The sequence below is a fragment of the Neomonachus schauinslandi genome, chromosome X (assembly GCF_002201575.2).
Source record: "Neomonachus schauinslandi chromosome X, ASM220157v2, whole genome shotgun sequence".
In the NCBI taxonomy this organism is placed as follows: Eukaryota; Metazoa; Chordata; class Mammalia; order Carnivora; family Phocidae; genus Neomonachus; species Neomonachus schauinslandi.
Window position 1 is genome coordinate 118,697,883 of NC_058419.1, and position 20,864 is coordinate 118,718,746.

Sequence of the window (20,864 nt, forward strand, 5' to 3'; positions counted from 1 at the left end):
TCTAGGGATATTAGAAACTCTAAATGAGTCCAATTGGTTTTCCTTACGTGGCAAAACTGGCTAAGAGAGGAGTCAGCAGTCCCCATCTCCTACGAAATCCCTGCAGAGAGCGTGCCTAAGTGAGCAGACACATGCCGCTCGATACATTTATTGCTGTCCTTTCTGCTGTTGTTATCCTCCTCCCCCCCACGGTTTTTGTGTATTCCCCATAGCTGTCAGCCTTGGCATCTGCAGGTCTCTAGACTCGCCGCGGGTTTTCTGAAGCAAGACTCTTTGATTATTCCCATAGACAAGACAGTGCTGATTTACACCATACACCCCAGGGTGCATGGCTCGCGATCTGGTATTCTAACTGTGCTAGTAGTGAAGATGGCCTTCTGTCAATAGTGAGTCTTGGGTCTTGCTACGCTGGCTACATTGATCACTCAAAAACATGCCAAAAGTTTTGTTTGTATTACTATCGTATGCCACCTAGTTTGTCGATCGAGAATGGTAAGCATCCTCCGAAAATCCCAAAATGCTGACGTTTTGATTTTTCGCTTCAAAACAGACTGCATGTTTTGATGGAACCAAAGGTGCAGGCTTCTTAAATGCCATTTCTGCTTTTAATGTAGACTTGGCCATCAGCCCGGTGATGTTAAAATGTTGCCATGGATCAAGGAAAAAAGCCTTTTAAAGCCTCTTTCTACCTGACTTAAAGTTAGCCTTTTCTTTCAAAGAACAAACAACCCTTAGAATTGTTTTCCCTTGGGCACCTGGGTGGCTCAGTTGGTTAAGCGACTGCCTTCCGCTCAGGTCATGATCCTGGAGTCCCGGGATCGAGTCCCGCATCGGGCTCCCTGCTCGGCAGGGAGTCTGCTTCTCCCTCTGACCCTCCCCCCTCTCATGCTCTCTCTCTCTCTGTCTCATTCTCTCTCTCAAATAAATAAATAAAAATCTTTAAAAAGAAAGAAAGAATTGTTTTCCCTTGATCATTCTGGTTTTATTCATAGGGGTTATAAAAACAAGGGAGAGGCTAGACTCCCATATTCTGCTGCTAGGAGATGTAATTTTGAGTCTAAAAGAAATAATGCATTTAATCTAATTATGAATGCTTTTCAGCATAAATCTAAAATAGTGCCCAAAAGATGCCTGGCCCTAAGGATCAGTGTGCTTACAATGTAGGTGCATACATATGGATCAGCGATTCAGAAAGCAACTGTGTGTCCATCTCCAAATAAAGAGGTAGATTTCTGCACTGTGCTCCTTGCCCCAAATTGTCCTTACTAGGGGATTTAACACATTGTATCTCGGGCCCTTCACTGGTTATTTAGTGGTGAGAGTCTACTTCTACATGGGCCGGCAGAATGGCTTGAGTATAGATCGTGAGAGCAACATCCTCAGCCCAGCAACTGGAGGCAGCCTGTGGGGGACAAGGAACACGGGGCGGGGGCGGGGGGGAAGCAGACTCCCCCCGAGCTGCTCCCCTGCCTCTCGGGTCCTCACTCACGTACTGGCTCTTTTACTGGGAACCCCAAAGTGGATCCACTTAACTGAACTTAGGTCTTTGCTCCAGGCATCTCTCCGTTGTAACACCCAACAGCCACCTGTGTAATTATTTACCTATCTGACTCCCACTCCCCCACCCGCCCCTTACTCCGGACCCTTCAAGAGCGAGCACTACGCCTCCTGTAAGCTTTGTACTCCCATCGTGGTAGCTGTTCAGTGAGTCCCTGTGGAATAAACGGATGCACACAGCCTTCTCACGCCTTGTAAGTTCTGGGGGCTCTTGAGACACATACCTCAAAGACTAACAGTTTATAAAATTGTGTCCTCGTGAGGATGAAGCATTGTGTACAGTCTATCAAAAATGTCACATTTATCCATAAAGTTATTTCCTTTAAAACATACTTGAGATATGTGGGGGAAAAAACGAGAGGCCTAGATTTCTAAAAACCCACGTTCTTTGTACATACCGGCCTACTTGATAGAAATAGAAACTTTGGCCACTCTGATACACACAGAAGTCATCCCTGTATTTTGATTGAAGAATCAATTCTTCAGGAAACGGTCATTTGACTACGTCTGCCCTTGGGTCTGAAGCGTGAGTGAGAGCCTTCACTGGCCCAGTCATGTCTGAAAGTGAGTGTTTGTTTTTTTGATTGCAGAATTCATCCCCCAGGCATTTGGAATGCCCTTATCCCAAGTCATTGCAAATGACCGGGCCTATAAACTCAAGCAGGACTCGCAGAGGGACGAGCAGAAGGATGCGTCTGATTTTGTGGCTTCCCTCCTCCCGTTTGGAAGTAAAAGACAAAACAAAGAACTCTCAAGCAGTAACTCATCTCTCAGCTCCACCTCGGAAACGCCAAATGAGTCAACGTCCCCGAACACCCCAGAACCGGCTCCTCGGGCCAGGAGGAGGGTGAGTTGGCCAGTACTTTCTCTGACACCACCGCTAAAACAACCGAAGCATTACAGGGTTATTCTCTGAACCTCTGCTCTTGGGAAAACTGGAAATGGAGTCTAGGGACCTGTCAGTGACCCCATTCGGGGACAGCGTGCCCCGGACCGTGGGGCACATGACACAGCCTCAAAGCCTTTTTCCGGCCGCTCTCAGAGCTGCTGGGTGCCCCCCTTGGCTCCCCATGTGTGTGCCCCGTGATGTCCTGAACATTCTACAACATCACTGTTGACCGTGCTCTAGCTTCATCTTCTGTCCTACCACCAGAATTGCCCTCGAGACTGTGAGGCTGGAGACCAGGGCCGGGTGGTTTTGTTACTCTCTTCATCTCTAGTCCAAGAACCACACCTGGCCCCCCAGCCACCCGGCTGCCAGTCCTCGTAAGTGATGAGTTTTTTTTTGTTTTTTTTTTTAATCAATGGAGCTTTTTTTCCCACAAGAAACCTACATATATATTGTATATCATATATCTGATATCTGATATATCATATATCATATAGAGAGAGAGAGAGAGAGAGAGAGAGAGAAAGGGCACGTATGTCCTCTTTCAAATTAATACTCTAAGAGCACAGTACCATGTATTAAGTGAGTGCTATGTTCTAGGCACTGTGTTATTTCTTATTTCAGATTCCCTGTTTCAATCCAGGAAAGCTGAATTCTCAGGCAACCTGGTTGGTGATCGGCTGAGTCAGTTGATAAGCATCTCTAAAAATTTCCTAAGTCACTGGGAGATCTTCTCTCCTTTTCCTCTCGCCTGGAGACCCCCAAATCTTTGCCACCTCCAGCCACTCACTACTGCCCTACTGAAACCCCCCCCCCCAAAAAAAAAACCCAAACACTTCCCACTTAAAATCCACATTCGAGACCTCTCCAAGATAAAGGGGTACCTGAGCCGCCGCTGTTTTTCAAGGCTTTGGCTGTGTTTAAAAGTGGAGAAATGATGACTTTCCAGGATATTTAAATGTATGTGATGGAACTGTTCTTGCAGTCTTATCATCATCTCTCAGACTGCGTGTCCTAAGGCTGTAACCCCCAAACTCCACATCTGAGCTCTCTGGGAATCTGGGGCCCAGGCAGCGGGCCTCCCAGATGCCCTCTCCTCTGGCCAGGCCTTGCTAGGATACCAGCAGCGAGCCCCTTCCTCTCCGCTTCATCGGGGGCGGGTGGTGGGGGGGGCTTGGCCGTGTAGACACGGCCGGTGCCCTGCTCCCTTCCACTCGGCCTTTCCCAGTCCCAGCATGCCAGAGCCCTCCTTCCACCTGCCAGCACCTCACCCCTGCCAAGGGCTTTCTCTGATGGCCAGAGGCACCCACTCACGCAGGTGATAGGCTGCAAGTGCCGAGACATTGAACGTCACCTCCTGGCCCCTACCAGAAGTTGCCCTTAATCAATGACTCTTGAGGCTTGTGGTATAAATAGCCCAGCACACTTGCTCCCCAGAACAGTTAGCTCTGAGGTGCTTGACCCACACTGTCTCCCAGAGGTCCCCAGGGTGCTTGGGCACCAGCTGCCCACGGGCTTGTCATAGGCTGGGTGATGCTCTTCATCCGCTGCCCTCCCTCCCCTTTCTCGTTCCCCCACCCCCTACAGCTGTCTCCCGGGACCATGTCCCTGATAAAGTTCTTTGTGCCAGTTCTGGGGGAAACCCAACTGAGACTGTTCCATGGAATCCAATGTTAAAAATCTGCTTCCTAGAGTCATAGTTGAGATGCTTGGTTTTTATTTGCGAGGCTTCTCTGACTTTACCTCATTCATCGAGCATGTATGTGATTTTTTTCTTGTTTCAACAAATGAAGTGGTTGGGTCAAAATATTACAACTCGATGTCCGCCCTCTCTCGTCTTCCACTGGCGAATGTTGTTTGTGGAAATTGTAACTGCCATTCCCTTAGCTTGTTGTGGTAGTTTCCTCACCTTTTCAAGAGGCATTGGCCGTTTTCCTTTTAATGTACGAACAGCGTGATTGAATGAAGTGGCGTTATTTCAAGGGTGACACACAGTCCTGGGCAAAAGCGTTATTGGCTAGCGTGTGAGGGAACTTGCTCTTGTTTTCTCCATCCACGCTCTTTGTTCACGTCTGTGTATGATTTGCAGGGCGCGATGTCAGTGGATTCTATCACAGATCTTGATGACAATCAGTCTCGACTGCTAGAAGCATTACAACTCTCCTTGCCTGCTGAGGCTCAGAGTAAAAAAGAAAAAGCCAGAGATAAGAAACTCAGTCTGAATCCCATTTACAGACAGGTCCCCAGGCTGGTGGACAGCTGCTGTCAGCATCTAGAAAAACATGGTAAGCAGACTTGTCTGGCAGTGATCGAGTATGAGAGACTCTCATTTATTCAAGCTTCATGGATTTAAGCACCCAAGTTCAATGCTTTGTTTGTTTGCTCAGACTCTGGGCTTAAATTTCCTTTGCGAAGAAAGCTTATAGATCTGAGTGTGTGCTTCAGAGAGTACTGGGCTAAACAAGATTGTGGGGGACAAAAATCAACTCGATGGTGTTCAGGCTGCCCAGCACCCAAGGGTCCTCAGATGTGAGCCTGGAGGCCAAGATCTGTTGGGCTGGGTCTGTCCCCAAGCCTCCCTTCAAACAGAGCCCAGCCACTTTTATCTTTTTTATGCATCGACATTACTAGCAAGGCTTCCTTTAAAAAATAAGAGTCCAGCTTCTAAAAAAAAAAAAAAAAAAAAAGACTTGCAAACATTCCTTAAGTGAATAGAAAAGACGTGGCTTTTGACAACAGCTTTTCTATATTGCTGTTTGCGTTTTTATGGAAAGGTGTCCACTTCAAACTTCTTCATAATGACCCTTTAGCAACTCTATTCCAATTAATGTGCTGACTTCAATATATACTTCTTTAAAAGTTTTTCTGAAATGTAGACTTTTGGCTCATCAAACTGCCATTTCCATAACCTGAATGTGTTTCCTGTGCTTTTTCACTATAAAATAATACACTCATTGTAATAAAGCAAGAAACACAAAAGCAAAGCAAATTCTGAGGCTATCATGGAGACATAACTACTGTTAATATTCTCATCTAATTTTTTCAGTATAAGTGGGACTGTAAAAAATGATTAAGGAGATATCTAAATATCTTAATCACCAGATAACATATGGATGACTTAACAGAGTTAATATGCATTGAAGGTTTATTTGTCTACACAAAGTTTTTTAAAGATTTATTTATTTGAGAGAGAGAGAGAGAGCACGACTGGGGGGAGGGGGAGAGGGAGAGGGAGAGAAACCCAAGCAGACTCCCCACTGAGCCTGGAGCCTGACACGGGGCTCGATCTCACGACCCTGAGATCACAACCTGAGCCAAAACGAAGAGTCGGATGCTCAACCGACTGCGGCACCCAGGCATCCCTCTATACAAAATTTTTATATGTACCTGTGTGTATGTGTGTATCTATCTGTCTCTTCTCCTGGGAAAGCACACTGGGCGTCAAGGAAAATGCCTTAGTCATTTCGAATTCCCAACACTTAGTATCATGATTAATACAATGTAGGTTTTCAATAAATATTACTTGCACGGAATTATTTTTTAAAATAGCTTAGCAATGAAAGTGTTCAGTACTGCGAATATGTAAATTCAGCCTAAATTTCACTGTGAGGTAGAAAAAGAGACTCATACTTTTATAATTATAGTTTTTCCCTATAAAGAACGTAGAGAGTGAACTGTAAGCAGTTTAAAGAGTCCTAAGTGAGAAAATTCTACTCCAATCCTGCAAAAATCCAGTGCCAGGCTGAGTAACTGCTTATGTGAAAGAAAACTTGGTATGTCTTTCTATTTTCTTTTTGAAAATGAATTTTCATGAATTATAATTTGTAAAATAGTATTTCCTTGAAGCTTACTAAAAAACTGGATGGTTCTTTCTTTTTTGGAATGGTTAACATGCAGTGTAGGGCCTAAAAGAAAGAAGATTATCTTTTCAAGGACCTGATTCTGCTCCCGGTTTCCATGGTGTTTAGCTCCAGAAAAATACAAGACATATTCAAATGCAAACGGATATTAATCTTGGTCACTTGAAACCAATGAAAAAGGAGCAAGCCTCAAAAACAGTTCTTTCATAAGACTTTATTTGCCTGTTTGGCAAATGGGTAGGAAAGAGTTTGAGTCACTTTAGCCTTATAAACATTTGTCGAAGATCTTTTCATTCCCTCCATAATTGGTCTTGAACAGTTATCTTGACTCTGTCTGTATATAGCACCCTTCCCCACTTACACTTCACCCAGATGCTTTCTGTACTATTAGCTCAAAATTCCTTAAGCATCCTCAATTTCCCAGAAGCACAAATTTAAAAAAACACCACCACCACCAAAACCAGACAACATAGTGGAGACTCAAGCCCTGTTGCATTTCTGGGATTTGGGCTGATTGTAGGGTGGGGCATCCTGCTTATTCTGCCTGCCCTCTTTCCTTGAATTCCCTAAGCCTGAGATCCAAGTGCTCTGGGGTCATGTTTCCATTCCAGTTTCTGACGAAAAGGAGAGAAAGGTGATCGCGTCGATTTCTGGGACAGGCCAGAGCAAAGTCACGTTCCTTTGCCAGGTCAGTGCCTTTTTGGGTGGACGCCTGGTTCTATCAGTGACTGTCTTAAGTCGAGGTTACTAAATGCCTGGACTGTATCTGCTCTTTGAGAAAAATCACCATCTCTCTCTCTTATGTGAGAATGGCATTGGCCTTCTGAAGGCTGTCAGTTGCTCTGCCTAGAAACAAACAAGCAAACAAATACATATTTTAAAAACTTAAAACAGGTTCTAACCAATTGAAATACATAGGAACTATAGCACTTGATCACTAACTCGTTATTTTTTCAATTACAGTCATTTTTGCCGAGCGAAAAAGTACTGTAATTGAGGAGATAATGTCATTGAAATGGGCATTTCTGAAGAGTCTGGAGGGATTCAGGTGAATGAATAGTCCCGCCTGTGTAGGAAATGCCCTTATGATATTTCACTTATGTAGAAAATTCAACTCTTCAGAAGCCATCAGAAACTAAGAAAATAAATGTAGCCAAAATTAAAATTGCTATTATATTACAGTTTTCTCTGTTGTGCAAAGGAGACTCATTCAGTTCAATCAGGGTCTGTTTCTCTCTATATAATAGATGCCAGGTATGATTCGAAGAACTCTATATGCCTTAATTAATTGAATCATTGCATAACTATTCAGGCGGATACTCATTATGCTCCTTTTGCAGGTGAAAAAGTATAATTCTGGAATGATTCTAAATAGCTCAATTATCCTGTTCACAAGCTCCCAGAGAGGTAGAAGCAATAGCTTAGGCTAGGGGTTGGCCTCACTTGTGAGGAAGACAAACTGAGAGCAGCAACAAGGAAGGTACAGAAGTTTACAGAAAATAGATGCAGAACAAAATCCTACCCAAGGGCAAGCGCCAACATGTGATTATGCAAATCAGCAATAATTAGCCTCTCACCATGATTCTGTCAAATTATTCTGGAAGTTCAGGATACCATTTATAAGATAGAGAACTGATAAATGAGATTTATGGATTTATAATTACATTTATAAATGAGTTTGTAATTATAGATGCTATCTTTTCTAACTAAAAAGCCCTGGAAAACAAACCAAAAAGGGATTATACTTAATACATAAGGTGGCAAGGCCATAAAATAAATTTACAAAAGATACCTATTTCTTATATAAGAGCAGTAATCAGTTATATACTCTAACAATAAAATAATTCATTCCTATTAATATCAAAAATATACCCAGAATATCTGTAAGAAGAAGCAGGAAACTTCTATAAAGAAAACTGCAAAGTTCTACCAAGAGATCTAAAACATGATTTAAACAAATTAAGATGTTTACGTTGGTTCTGGATGAAAAGAAATAATGCTATAAAGATTGTAATTCTTTCCAATGTGATTATATGTTGTACTAGTCCAAACTCTTTCAGTGGCACGAGAGAGGAACCCAGATAAAATTAGATTAAGCAAAGCACCCCCCCCCAAAAAAAATCCTATTTACATACTGCAAGTCTCAGTATTATATCTAAATTCAGGCACAGCTGGATCCAGGATTCAAATGATGCTCGGAGAGCATGAGTCTATTTGCACTTTACTCTCAGGCCGGCTCTCTTCACGTGGCTACAAAATGTCCATTGGTGGCTCCAAACCAGCATCGCCCTCATAACCGATTATCCCAAATGAAGAGAAAATGAGCCACCGATAAAAAAATAAATGTAGATGATGATCATCAGTGGCGATGATTAATGTCTTGCATAGGAAAAGGAGAGTCATTCAGACATTCTGTGCCCCCTGAAGGAAGGAAGTACATAATACTTCTTAGGAAGTATTCTTGTCCCCCCCCCCAAAAAAATCAAACCTGAGTCAAAGAAAACTCTGGCTCAACTATGTAAAAAGAAAAATACACACACACATACATGGAGAAAAGACTGGATAGAAATAGAACAAAATATTAAGAGTGGTTATTTCTACATCGGGTATTTTTAAAAGTATATTATCTTTTACATTTTTCTGCACTTTATAGATTTTCTTTAATAAGTACTTGTTTTAATTATAATCAGTGAAACAATAAATACCTATTTTTAACATCGATAAAGAGCTAAGAATTCATATAAAATACATGTTTAAGGGTGCCTGGGTGGCTCAGTTGCTAAGCGTCTGCCTTCAGCTCAGGTCATGGTCCCAGGGTCCTGGGATCGAGTCCCACATCGGGCTCCCTGCTCAGCGGGAAGCCTGCTTCTCCCTCTCCCACTCCCCCTACTTGTGTTCCCTCTCTCGCTGTGTCTCTGTCAAATAAATAAAATTTTTTAAAAAAATGCATGTTTAAGTAATTATTCTGAATGATGAAGAAAATGTTACTTTTTTCATGTGGAGAAGATGCGGAATACATAATATCACATGAAAAGTTTTTCCTCAGAATCGTTTAATGTGATGTGCCCCTGGTGCTTATAGGGCTAAGCTTCAGGCACCTGCAGAGTCTAATGTGGGATAACTAAGCAAGCATTCGTGCACGCTGTTGTGCTGTTACTGTTGTGCATGTTGCTGGCATTCTATGTCCTTGGTGATTTCCTCCAGTTGCGAGCCATGAAACAGGACTGTTGATTTTGTTTGCTTCTTTGCAGGCCTCCAGACGGTGGGGATATTCCGAGTTGGAAGCTCAAAAAAGAGAGTGAGACAAGTAAGTTAAAAGTGAAGACTATATTGTACATTTCACTTCACTTTCAATTGAATTACCTCCAGCAAAGTTGCAGCTTCTGCAAATTCATTTTGGAGTAGCTCTTCTGTATCCTCCCACCAATTACAGTGTAATTGACTCCCAAGAGGTCAAAGGCAACAAACTGAGAAGCTCAGAAAGGTTGTGATGGAGTTAGGATCAAACCCTTGGAATCAAAATGTTTGGCACGTCCAGCCAAACAAAACTAATTTATAAACCTCTTATTGAAACTTTAAAAGCAGGAGATTCAGAGAGCACCTAATCAGGAAGGGATAATAAATAGAAGACAATTGTTTAACACTTGTTTTTACTAAAATGCAATATGAATGATGCCATTAACGTTCCCTTCATATAAGGTGCTATGTTTACAGTTTTACTTTCTCAAAAAGAAATCATTCTTATTACGTTTCCGTGGAACTGCTGACCCCCCCCCCCCAACTCATTATTCATGGGGACCTTGCTCCTTGGTTTCCTTCAGCACTGTGCAACATTCTCACAACAGAAGTTTGATGCTAGACCTTCGGGAATAGGTTCCTGTGAGGGGGCAGGTATTTGTGTTCATGAGGGCTTCACAAAAGGCAAACCTCCCTTTGAAAAAAGAATTCGTTTGTTGGCTAAAAGAAAATTAAAACATGATGTTTCAAGACTGATGAATCACAGACCTGTACCCCTGAAACAAACAATACATTATATGTTAATAAAAAAAAAAAAAAGTGATGTTTCCTCTGTTGGTCCCAACAGAAAGAAGTAAGAAACTCAGCAACTCAAAAATGAAGCCAAATGAAAATAATTTTTAGTTGATGAAGCTGAAGAAATATTTGTTCATAGAATTGAAACTAACTGAAATAAATGCCTCCTGATACTTCTTTTTTGTCAAGATAAAAGGGGCTTCCCAAAGGAGTCCTTTTTCTGTTTATTTGGTGGATTGCCTTTATTTTCAATAGTCACCTAAGAGACTATGGAACATTTAACATTTGGCCACAGGGCTAGCAAGAAGGAAGATAGCATGATAACATTTGGGGGCCCTCCCGCCTGAGCAGAGCAGCAGAATATTTTCAAAACATTTCCTTATTGATTCCACCCACCAGCTGTGAGAGGAGCCCCTTCACCCACTTCTTTTGAGGCTTGGAGAAATTAAGAGAAATTAAGAAACTTAATTCAAGATCACACAGTTTACTCCCGGTTCAGTTCAAGATCAATGTTAAACTCAAGATCCCACAATTGAGATTAAGCCTCTTTCCACGGTCCGTTCTTTCTGCTCATGTGTGTGTGCTCAGGAGAGAAACGTGGCGTGTTTGAATGATCAGAGGAAGGAGTGGTGCCAAGTGGGAGACTTCCGTTCTGGCTGCCTACTATACATTGATGACAGTTGCCTGGAATCAGTGAGCAGTTCGGGACAGTGATGGGCATTCTCATCAGGTGGAGAGGTGGCTAGTGGCCGAAATTATCCCTCAGTTATATCTGGATCCACCAAAGGGAAAACCTTGGCATAGAGATTTATTTAAGGATTTTCCAATCAAAATGTGATTTGTGGTTATTGAGACTTCGATTCCTAGTGTGAAATATGCCCTAACTTACCATTTTATCTTGAACATCACTTCTTAGCACCCTACACTTTTTATTCAGAACAGTTGTCACAATATTAACAGCTAATTAATCATCTATGGGATTACCAGTTGCTCACCAGCCTGAGAGCTGGGGGAGGATAGGGACGTTGCCTCTTTGTTCCCTAGTGTACTTTGAGACCCTGTGCCAAGGCCCGGTACGCAGGAAGTTGAATGAATGGGTGAATGAGTAATTGAACCGATAAACTCTTACAGAAGCTTATTGCATAGAGGAGATTCAGGAACTCACGGAATTATTTCTACACTAGAAAACAATACAAAGAAGTTGAGCTGTCGGTCGTGGATGTCGAGTGTAGAGTTATGACTCCCTTCGTCTTGCTATCGTGTTTTCGTGTTGTCATAAATGCTGACAAACCCAGGATAACGATTAAGTCAGGGAATCCTTTTGGGAATTGTTAATAAGGCTACTTTGACAAATCTAAGACAGCTTTTTTTTAGTAATTGTCATCTTTCAAGCCTTAGTCACAAAGGGCTTATCAGGGTTTTTAATTTCATCATGTGCAGCAAAAAATCTTGCTTTCTTGTTGAGTATTTCTGTAAAATGTCAAAATTCCAACCTGGTAGGATCACTGACATGCACAACTGCTGGATGATAGATGAATTCCTCCCTCCCACATTTACCCTTGACCTAACCCCTCAGCTCTTCCTCCCAATCTTCTGGATGTCATTCTCCAGCCCTTCTGCTTGCATCATTAACAGTAAACCTACAGATACATTTATTTAATAATGCATAATATATATATATTCATGGCTGGATTGCATAGACTCTGTAGATCACGGCAAAATGTTGTTTTCTTCTCCTTTCCAGTGTCTGTATAAGCTTAAGACCAGATACTGCATGTCCCCACACTTGGTTTGCTGGGCCCTGAACGTTGAGGTATGGTGTCATAAGACTGCCACTTGAACCATTATTTTTCCAGTTACGTGAGGAATTTGACCGTGGGGTCGATGTCTCTCTGGAGGAAGAGCACAGCGTTCACGATGTTGCTGCCTTGCTGAAGGAGTTCCTCAGGGACATGCCGGACCCCCTTCTCACCAGGGAGCTGTACACAGCCTTCATCAATACTCTCTGTGCGTAACACGGCCATTTGCAGGAACACTTCCTGGGATTTCCTGGGATGTCCGACTCACTCGACGACCCTTGTGCATGTGTTTCCCAATAACGTTTTTTGTTGTTGTTCTTATTTATTGGTCTCTAATGAGTGGGGTATTGGGGGAATTTTCTGAGATCTACCCTGGGGAGAATTAGCAAGGAGAAAGTTGCCATAAAATAAAGAAGAATTTGGGATGCTTTCAGATGACCCCAGCGCAGTAGAAAGTGCTATAAACTGATGCTTTGGAGGAACAGCAAGAGTTCACATTGAGTCTGTGCCTCAAAATGAGTTTGCGTTTCTGGTTACGCGGAAAGAGGGAGCCACAGGAACCCAGAGTGAGAAAAGGGGGCAGGCAACATTCCAGGGAAAGCAGGATGACATAGCCCAGTGGCAGGGCTTTCAATATGGCTGCTCCAGGGCTATAGACCCAGATGGCATGGAGGGGAAAAGGAGGACGAGAGGAGGAGAAACAGGCCAGAGCTGTGACAGCCTCCATATTTCTCTTCCTCCAGTGCCACAGTTAAAACAGGATCACGGAAGAGAGTGAAGACACTGTCATTGTGCCGTGTCTTTGGTTATTGCCAACAAAAAGTCAATTCCTTGTGGATTGCTCAACAGAAAAGGGCCTCAAATCTGCTATAAACTCAACTTTTAGAATGTTCACCAACTCCCAGTCATTGTTAGTAAATATTTACAGAAGATGAAAGACTGCAATCCACAAAGTAAATGATGAGTAATGCCAGGGAAGGGAGGGAGAAGCAAGTAAGGGAAATTAAGCTACCTTTCTCCCCGGGATGATAATGTTCGCTCTAGATGTTTCATTTCCCCAGGGCGACTTTATCTTATCTTTATGTCCGTCACAGAACCTTGCGCTAAGTTGCTAAGCCAATGGGAGAATGGTTGGAGTGGAATGTGGCTGGCCTGGCTAATCCCTTTCTGAAAGGGGTGGGGAGGAGCCTCTTCTCAGAACCTGAATGGTGGGAGTTCCCCCTTTAACTTAACTCAGAATGCCTCCTTTTGCCTTGCTTAGTGCTAGAACCAGAGGAACAACTGGGCACCTTGCAGCTCCTCATCTACCTTCTACCTCCCTGTAACTGCGACACCCTCCACCGCCTCCTGCAGTTCCTCTCCATGGTGGCCAGGCATGCCAATGACAACGTCAGCAAGGATGGGCAAGAGGTATGATGCGCCCCCCGCGGCCCTAGATGCTGTGACTCCTCCTTTTTCCCGGTTGTAGAAGAGTGGGCCATCAGTTTGATGAGCTGTTTCACCTGGAGGAAATGACACCTGCCCTTTCCTGACCCAGCTATTGATGTCAAAAGAGAACTAGTGCAGGCCTTTCTCGGGAGGGACAGTTCCTAAGAGCACATAGGCCATTAACGTCCTGTGTTGCCAGAATGCTTCTAAACAAGGCTGTCATTTTCCCTGATGATGCTTTACGCAAGACCTTGAATTTCCATTTGTGTGAAGAAGACGAGCAATGAGCTCCGGAGGAGTTTACAATCATGAAAAAATGGAGTAATGGGGGTGGGGGGAGATTGCTGTCCTTGTCATTAATTTGATTTGCTTCCTTAACTTGGAGCCCAAATGTGATGTCACCTCGTTATGCTTCCTGTTTGTCCCTCAAGCTCCCATCTGCCCTATAGCTAGAGGTCTAGTCTCCTCCTTTTGAGAGGTCCTTTCTCTCCTTAAACCCCTCCCCCAAAATCGACTGGCTTAAAGCCATGGAGAGTCAGTCCCGCTTCCAAACCAGGTGGAGAAGGAACCAGAAGGAACTAGAAGGTCTGATCTGCTATCGCCATGCATCTGGATGCCACAGGGGGTCGGCTACTGGACAGATTCTGCACAGTCCCATGGGCCCTCCTGGGATGTTCTCGTTGAACCTGGTCCCCACTCGGGCCCTAGGGTGACCCCACCCCCTGGCCACCTGAGGTCCTGGGCTCCATTTCTCTTTGGTCACACCCATATGCTTCAAGGTAGTTTTTGGTTTCACCCTTGGACAAAGGAGATGCTGGCCTCAATTTTAGGTGACCAATCAACAAGCAACCTATTTAATCTTCACCTTAACAAGAGCTCTGTTTCCCTTTTTGATACGATGCAGTCAGAATGCAGATGCATTCTCCTTGACCTTGGATTCCCCAGGTGATCTCAGACCCTTTCCTGTGCTAACACTCATTATAAATCAAACACAAAGAGGCCAAAGGCATTCCAAACTTATTCACCACAGAAACTTTTCTTTTAAATCCTTGTTAAGCAGAGCTCAGCCCTATGGTGGATTCAGTTCTGTATTTATCAAATTTCTTTCCTAAAAATCCTGGTCATGTATTTTTTTTTTTTCTTTCACTTTAATCCAGAAAGGCAGTTCTGCATTTCTCATCGTCATCCTCGCTATTGGTGTGAGAATGGAACTTTCCTGAATTAGCCATGTGTCTCTATCGTACTTATAATTAGTGAAACCTCGCTGGCTTCAGGCTTCATAATACGGTCCTGACACCTTATTTTAGCAGACGCAGCTCTCCCAGGGATATGCTGTAATTCTCATAATTGTTAAGTAGTTGTATTCCCCGTCTGGGTGTCATCCTTTATCAGCTGCAGATACAGCACGAGCTGTAGAATCATCTGCCTAACCACTGGGTACAGGCAGAGCCCTGACTGCGATCCTAGGCACGCCAACTGCTTCTCAGATGCTTCTGGAGTAAGATGTGAGCAGGCGGTCGGCTCTTAGGGGACTGAGAAGGCATCGAGGAAAGCAGGAAGTCCAACTGAAGCCACTCTTGCTTTTTTAGAATCATTTTCAGACACTCTTTCAGTCCAAATGCTGAACGAGACTCCATCACCTACGCCGAGACGAAGAAAATATTCCTGGATGGGTGCAAATGCCGCTTGGCCTGCTGACACGCTTGCTGTCATCTGTCTCTCTCCGACCTCGTGCTGGCTGCATGCCAGAGGCTTCACACATTACAGTCAGTCCTCCACTGCACAAGGCAGCTGCCGCTGCCCCCATGTTTCAGAGGTGGAAACTGAGGCCTGGAGGGGTTAAGTAACTCACCCAGTGTCCCACAGGGAGCTCCACGTGCACAAGCTGTGCAGTTGTGCATTTCACAACTCTGGGGGAGGTGCGATGGACCCCATGGGCACTGTAGATTTGCGGAGGGAGCAGGACAATATCCCAGAAGATGGCAGGAGAATATGTTGAGGGAGGGGCTCCGTGGTCGGGGCCATCCAGTGACCAGTAAAGTCGCAGCTGTGGCTCAAATCCAAACCGGTCTAGCTTCCTAAGAGCAGAAATCTAAACTAGGAATTAGGAAAAAAAAACCCACGGGGGAGTCTAGTTGAGGGTTTTCCAGCCTCCATATCATTGATATTTGGGACCAGGTAATTGTAGGGGTTGCCCTGTGCATTCTGGGATGCTCTAGCAGCATCCCGGGCCTTTACGAAACACTTGATGTCGGTAGCAGCTCCCCACCGTGCCCCGGTTGTGACAACCAAAAGCATCTCTGGACATTACCGAGTCCCCTGTGAGGGGTGGGAGGCGGGGCAGAGTCACCCCTGGTTGAGAGCACTCGGTAGCTTTATAACTAATCGACCATGTGTTCTTGGAGAAATCTGTTCACCTTCCTAAACCTGAGCTTCCTTATCTGAACTTGGGGGATACAGTTTCTTCACCCGGCACTGCACGGGGGTTGAGAAGACTAGTTTACACTAAGGGATACGAAAATATCCTGGGGACAGCAAAGTTGTACAGGGAAGCAAGAGTTAGCGAGGGTTTCTAGACACTCCCGACCTAAACCTCGAGTCAAGAGGAAGGACTAGTGACCAAACGTCAAAGCAGCAGGGGGGAGAGGGGAGAGGGTTGCTTCCGTGAAATGGTCGCCCACGCCGCTGTCTGAGGTTGGAGCGAAGGCTATGGAGTGGGAAGGCCCCGAGGAGGTACGAGGGGAAATAGGCTGTGTTCATAGAGTGCTGAATGCCTTTGTAAGGGGGTAGGTGCTGCATTCTTTTAAGCCCTGAATGTTTGGAAGGATTCCACTGAGGCAGTGTCGCCCACGCTGTAGACTGGTTAGAGGCAGGGAGGGAGAGAGTTGGGAAGCTTCTGTATGAATAGCAATGTGCAGAAGAGCAGTTCACATTGTCAGAGTCTCCATGGAGCAGTGGCCTTGGTATTTGAATCACGGACATCCTGAGCTCCTATCTGAGTGTTGTTCAGAAGTGGTCTAATTACTGTTCCTGGGGTGCTGCGGCCTCTAGGAGGTGGAGGAGGTGAGGACACGAGGCAAGTGTAGACTTCGGGGAGGCAGTGCAGAGTCACCCCGGAGCTTCGGGGGAAAGGTGGTGAACACGGGCCAGAAAAGTTAGGAGTGGCTTCACGGAGAAAACTGAATTTAAAGCGCACACGAGCAGATGCGTAGGGCTTGAGTGAACGGAACACATAAGCTCTGTGCGGGGATGGGGGTTAGCTGAAAGCCCCTCTGGTCGAAGTTCAGAGTGGAGGGAGAGGAACTAGAGGGCGTTTGCCGAATATTTTGTTGGTGGTGGTTTGACACGAGCACGTAGAAGATACAGGATGGGCGCACTGCAGGTGAGGCCAAAATCCAACTGTCAGATGTGCTCCAGAGACAGGGCAGCTTTCAACTTTCCTCTCGCCTGTTTGTTGGTCGGGGTTAGATGTGTCCTGTCTCTGCTGGGTGGTTGTTAAGGTTTGGAACGTGAAGAAATGGAGCCAGAGCATCAAGGAGCTTGGAGGCTTGCACACGCTCCGCCGGCACCTTGCTGCATGACCTTGTTTCTATAAAATAGAGGAAGAGGGAAGAGAACAGAGTTAGCGGAGGGGGGAGGTCTGAGCTTCCTCCTCTATGAAATGAGCATAGTATTTCCTTTCTAATTGGCCCTTACAGTTTACTGCATCATTAACTAATAGGATTGTCACGATTTTGAAAAGAAGGGCATGAGAAAATTTGTTGGCTGGTCAATCAGTGCTTTTCTGGGGAAAAAAAATAATGATATTTTATTAAAGTATGGTGTTTCGCTATCTGTGTTTGCTTTGTTTTATTCCATTTTATTTGCTTTGCTCCTTGGGAAAAAGAGAAATTCCCAAAGGGAAGAACAATTTCCTTTCTTCTAGAAAGAATATTGCAGGAGCATAATTGAAACCTCTTGAGCCGTGGTTTTTCAGGTTGTCCAAGAACGCTCGGGTATTGCATGGAAAATGTGATGTGGATGTGCACTTTCTTGGTGAGAGAGTCCGTAGCCGACCTTCAGTTCTTCAAAGAGTCTACGAGGCAGAAGAAATGGAGCACTGGGTATTATATGAAAACAATGAATCGTGGATCACTACATCAAAAACTAATGACGTATTGTATGGTGACTAACATAACATAATTAAAAAAAAAAAAAAAAAGACATTACGAGCCACCAGTATAAAGCCGGGATTACTGATCTCTGAGGAGGTGCATACCTCCAGGAAGCGGGGGGTTGGCTTTGGAACTGGAGCAGGACCAGTGCCTCGCTGTCCTCACCCCAATCCCGGCCCTGCTTTAAAGTTTAGCTTTCCCATTGCCCCGTGCTGTGACCCGTGGGAGGGGTAGGGTCATGAGGAAGATACAGGCTGGCTTCTCGGCTCCACCCCACTCACTCCTGGCTACGGGCTCTGGGCATCACTTCCCTGTTTTGTAAAAAAAAAAAAAAAAAAAAGGACAACAGCCCAGCTGCTCCATGAGCTTATAGTGTGAAAGAACTGAAACAGCCTATGGAAAGTTCCTAGTCCGGTGACTGACTGTACATGCTAGACTGGTGATAAATGTGAGCGATTCCTATTAGGTATAGAGAGGATCTAGGATGCTTATTTAGTGAAGATAAAAATCATTCCTTTAGTTGGCTGGCTAATAATGAACTCGTGAGCTGCCCCCAAGGGCACGTGTTGTTACTTAGACACGTGTGGACTTAGGTGCAGCACAGGCTGCAGGGGTGGACGCTGCCGCGAGCAAGTCTCCTTTCCGGTCTCAAACGCAGTAAAACAAGAACAAATCACAACATAACACAAAAGCGCTAACGAAGCCCAGCAGGATGGTCTGCAGCTGGAATCTATGTGCCATTTTACGGACGGATTGCATTGCGCTCCCAGAATAGCAACAGGCGAAGGAGGGAACGGATACAGAGTTCTGGGCTGTCCTTGTGCTAAACATTCTTTTAAAAGAAAACAAAATCGCCTATTTGTTAATGTTAAAATAAAAATGGGAAAACCCTGATATGACTTTCAGGGGGTAAGGGGAAGCACTCCAAATGCCTGAGTTCCAAAGGGATGCATTTGAAAATGACACATAGTTGATCTTATCCTCAGCCGTAAATTTCCAGGAAGAGAAAGGAAAAATCAAATAAAAAATGTCAAGTTTTGTGTCAATGAAGTAAAACGAAGGAAGAAAAATAATCGAACAGTCATACATATAAAGAGTCCGTCCGTGAAAATGCCCAGTGTTTACCATGTGAAAGCATTTCACTTGGCAGGAGGCCTGAAAACAGGCTCACGTTCTAAAAATAGCACCCGCCGTGTGCCATGCTGGGACCGGGTGGCCACCAGCTCAGGACTCCCCAGGCCAAGGGTGGGACCAGGCATCTTTCTCGTGGCTGTGAATCAGGACTCTTGAATTCTGTGCTGGGCACCCAGGTGCCTCTCAAAGGCTGTGCACATCTTCCCAGACCAAGGAGCCCCACTAAGCAGCCACAGTCCCCATACGTATCCCTGTGTTCTAGAGTTTCAACTAATACCGACAAGAGAAAGAAAATTTTGCCTAGCCCAGTGGTTCTCAACCAGGGGCAGTTTTGCCCGCAGGGGACACATGGCAATGGCCCTTGCCTGCCTTTCCTGCAGAACCCTCTGCCACACGGTGCCTGGATGTGTTCTCCGTGTTTTTGTTTTTGCATAGGGTGTTCTTCCCACTGTCAAATCATCCCTTGCCTCAGCTCCTCTGCTTTTCAGCCTAACAAACCCTGTTCTTCCTTCATGGTTTTGTGCAAATGTCGCCACATCTTTGAAGTGTCCCTGGGGCCTCCAGAGTTGATAGCTTCATACTTTGTACTCACTCCTTAGAATCGGTATGTTTATTTACCCCCTAGAAAGTGAATTCTTTAAAATAAGGACTGTACTGTGGTCATTGTTGGAAAAATTTTAAATAATTCAAATCCACGAAAACGGTGTAGCCTGTGGTAGGCCCTGAATGGGTGATTTAATATAGGGATGATGGATTGATAGATTTAGGGATAGATGTAGGGCTGGCTGGCTGGCTTGGATGGATGGACGAGTGGTTGGTTGGATGGATGAATGGATGGATGGATGGACATCAGTATTTTTTAAAAGCAGACAGGGTAGACATTTTATATAGTACCAGTTTCACAATGAATACCTTACAGATGTAAAATTGTACTTAATATGCTATCGAAATGACCGCTAAGCTATGAGAGTCAATCCAAGATATGAAGCAAAAGGAAAATGACAGTGCTCCTCACAGGTTCTGCCAGAGGTGATATTGTCCTTGCAGGGGAAAAAAAAAAAAAGGAAAAAGGTCCCTTTGATTATTGATCCACCCAGCAGTTTGAAAAGCAGAAATAACCCCAATCCTTGTGTTGTCTGCTCTTACAGGTCACTGGGAACAAAATGACCTCTCTAAACTTGGCCACCATATTTGGACCCAACCTGCTGCACAAGCAGAAATCGTCAGACAAAGAATTCTCCGTCCAGAGCTCAGCCCGGGCCGAGGAAAGCACGGCCATCATTGCTGTGGTGCAGAAAATGATTGAAAATTATGAAGCCCTGTTCATGGTAAGTGGCTCTTCTTAGGCAGGACACCTCAGTAAGCTGCCTCGTGATGCTCTCGGGCTGCATACGGAAGCTTACACACACCATCTCTGGCCCGCGGTGCCCGTCATTGCCCGAATTCATTGCAAGCCGGGCAGTTTCAATAGAACTAGAAATGTCCAGAGCTCTGATGTCACTGGAAGTTTGTGATCCCATGTTTAAACAAACATATCCCAGTTGTAAATTGCATCTTGTTGTCCCCTAAACCACGGTCACATTTTGGAGTCATTTCATTGTTCAGATAGTGCGGTCCTTGCTCAAAATATTGATAGCACCCTTCTTTGGGGAGTTATATGTGGCCCTCCTGAATTCATGCAATTCATAACCATCCCCATCAATGGCACCTCCTCCAAGGTCAGTCTTGACGTCTTACCTCTTCCATGAAGCTGAAGCTTCACCTCTCTCTCCCATGTCCTTCTCATGTCACTTCTCTGTCCCTTTAACCCCATCACTGTTCTTATTGATGTTTATCTTACTCAACATTGTGTTACGGTCATTTATGACTATTTCCCTTAGTAGTTTATAAATGCATCTGAAACACGGGCTGTGCCCTTGTTATCTTCTCCCTATATCCTCTGTACGCTTTTGGAAGGCCCTCCATCTGGCAGGCACTCAATAAATATTTTTTTTTATTTGTATTGAATTGC

The 20,864-nt window shown here is 44.6% G+C and overlaps 1 protein-coding gene across 2 annotated transcripts in view; it reads left to right on the forward strand.

Annotated features, from left to right (window-relative positions):
- ARHGAP6 (Rho GTPase activating protein 6) overlaps positions 1-20,864 on the forward strand; it is a 472,720-nt gene that overhangs the window by 421,999 nt on the left and 29,857 nt on the right. For both annotated transcript variants that reach the window (XM_044911567.1, XM_044911568.1), the window contains 6 exons: positions 2,148-2,404; positions 4,536-4,731; positions 9,558-9,613; positions 12,195-12,345; positions 13,399-13,547; positions 20,002-20,181. In XM_044911567.1, the coding sequence (XP_044767502.1) occupies positions 2,148-2,404; positions 4,536-4,731; positions 9,558-9,613; positions 12,195-12,345; positions 13,399-13,547; positions 20,002-20,181 (989 nt within the window). The remainder of the gene's footprint in view (positions 1-2,147; positions 2,405-4,535; positions 4,732-9,557; positions 9,614-12,194; positions 12,346-13,398; positions 13,548-20,001; positions 20,182-20,864) is intronic.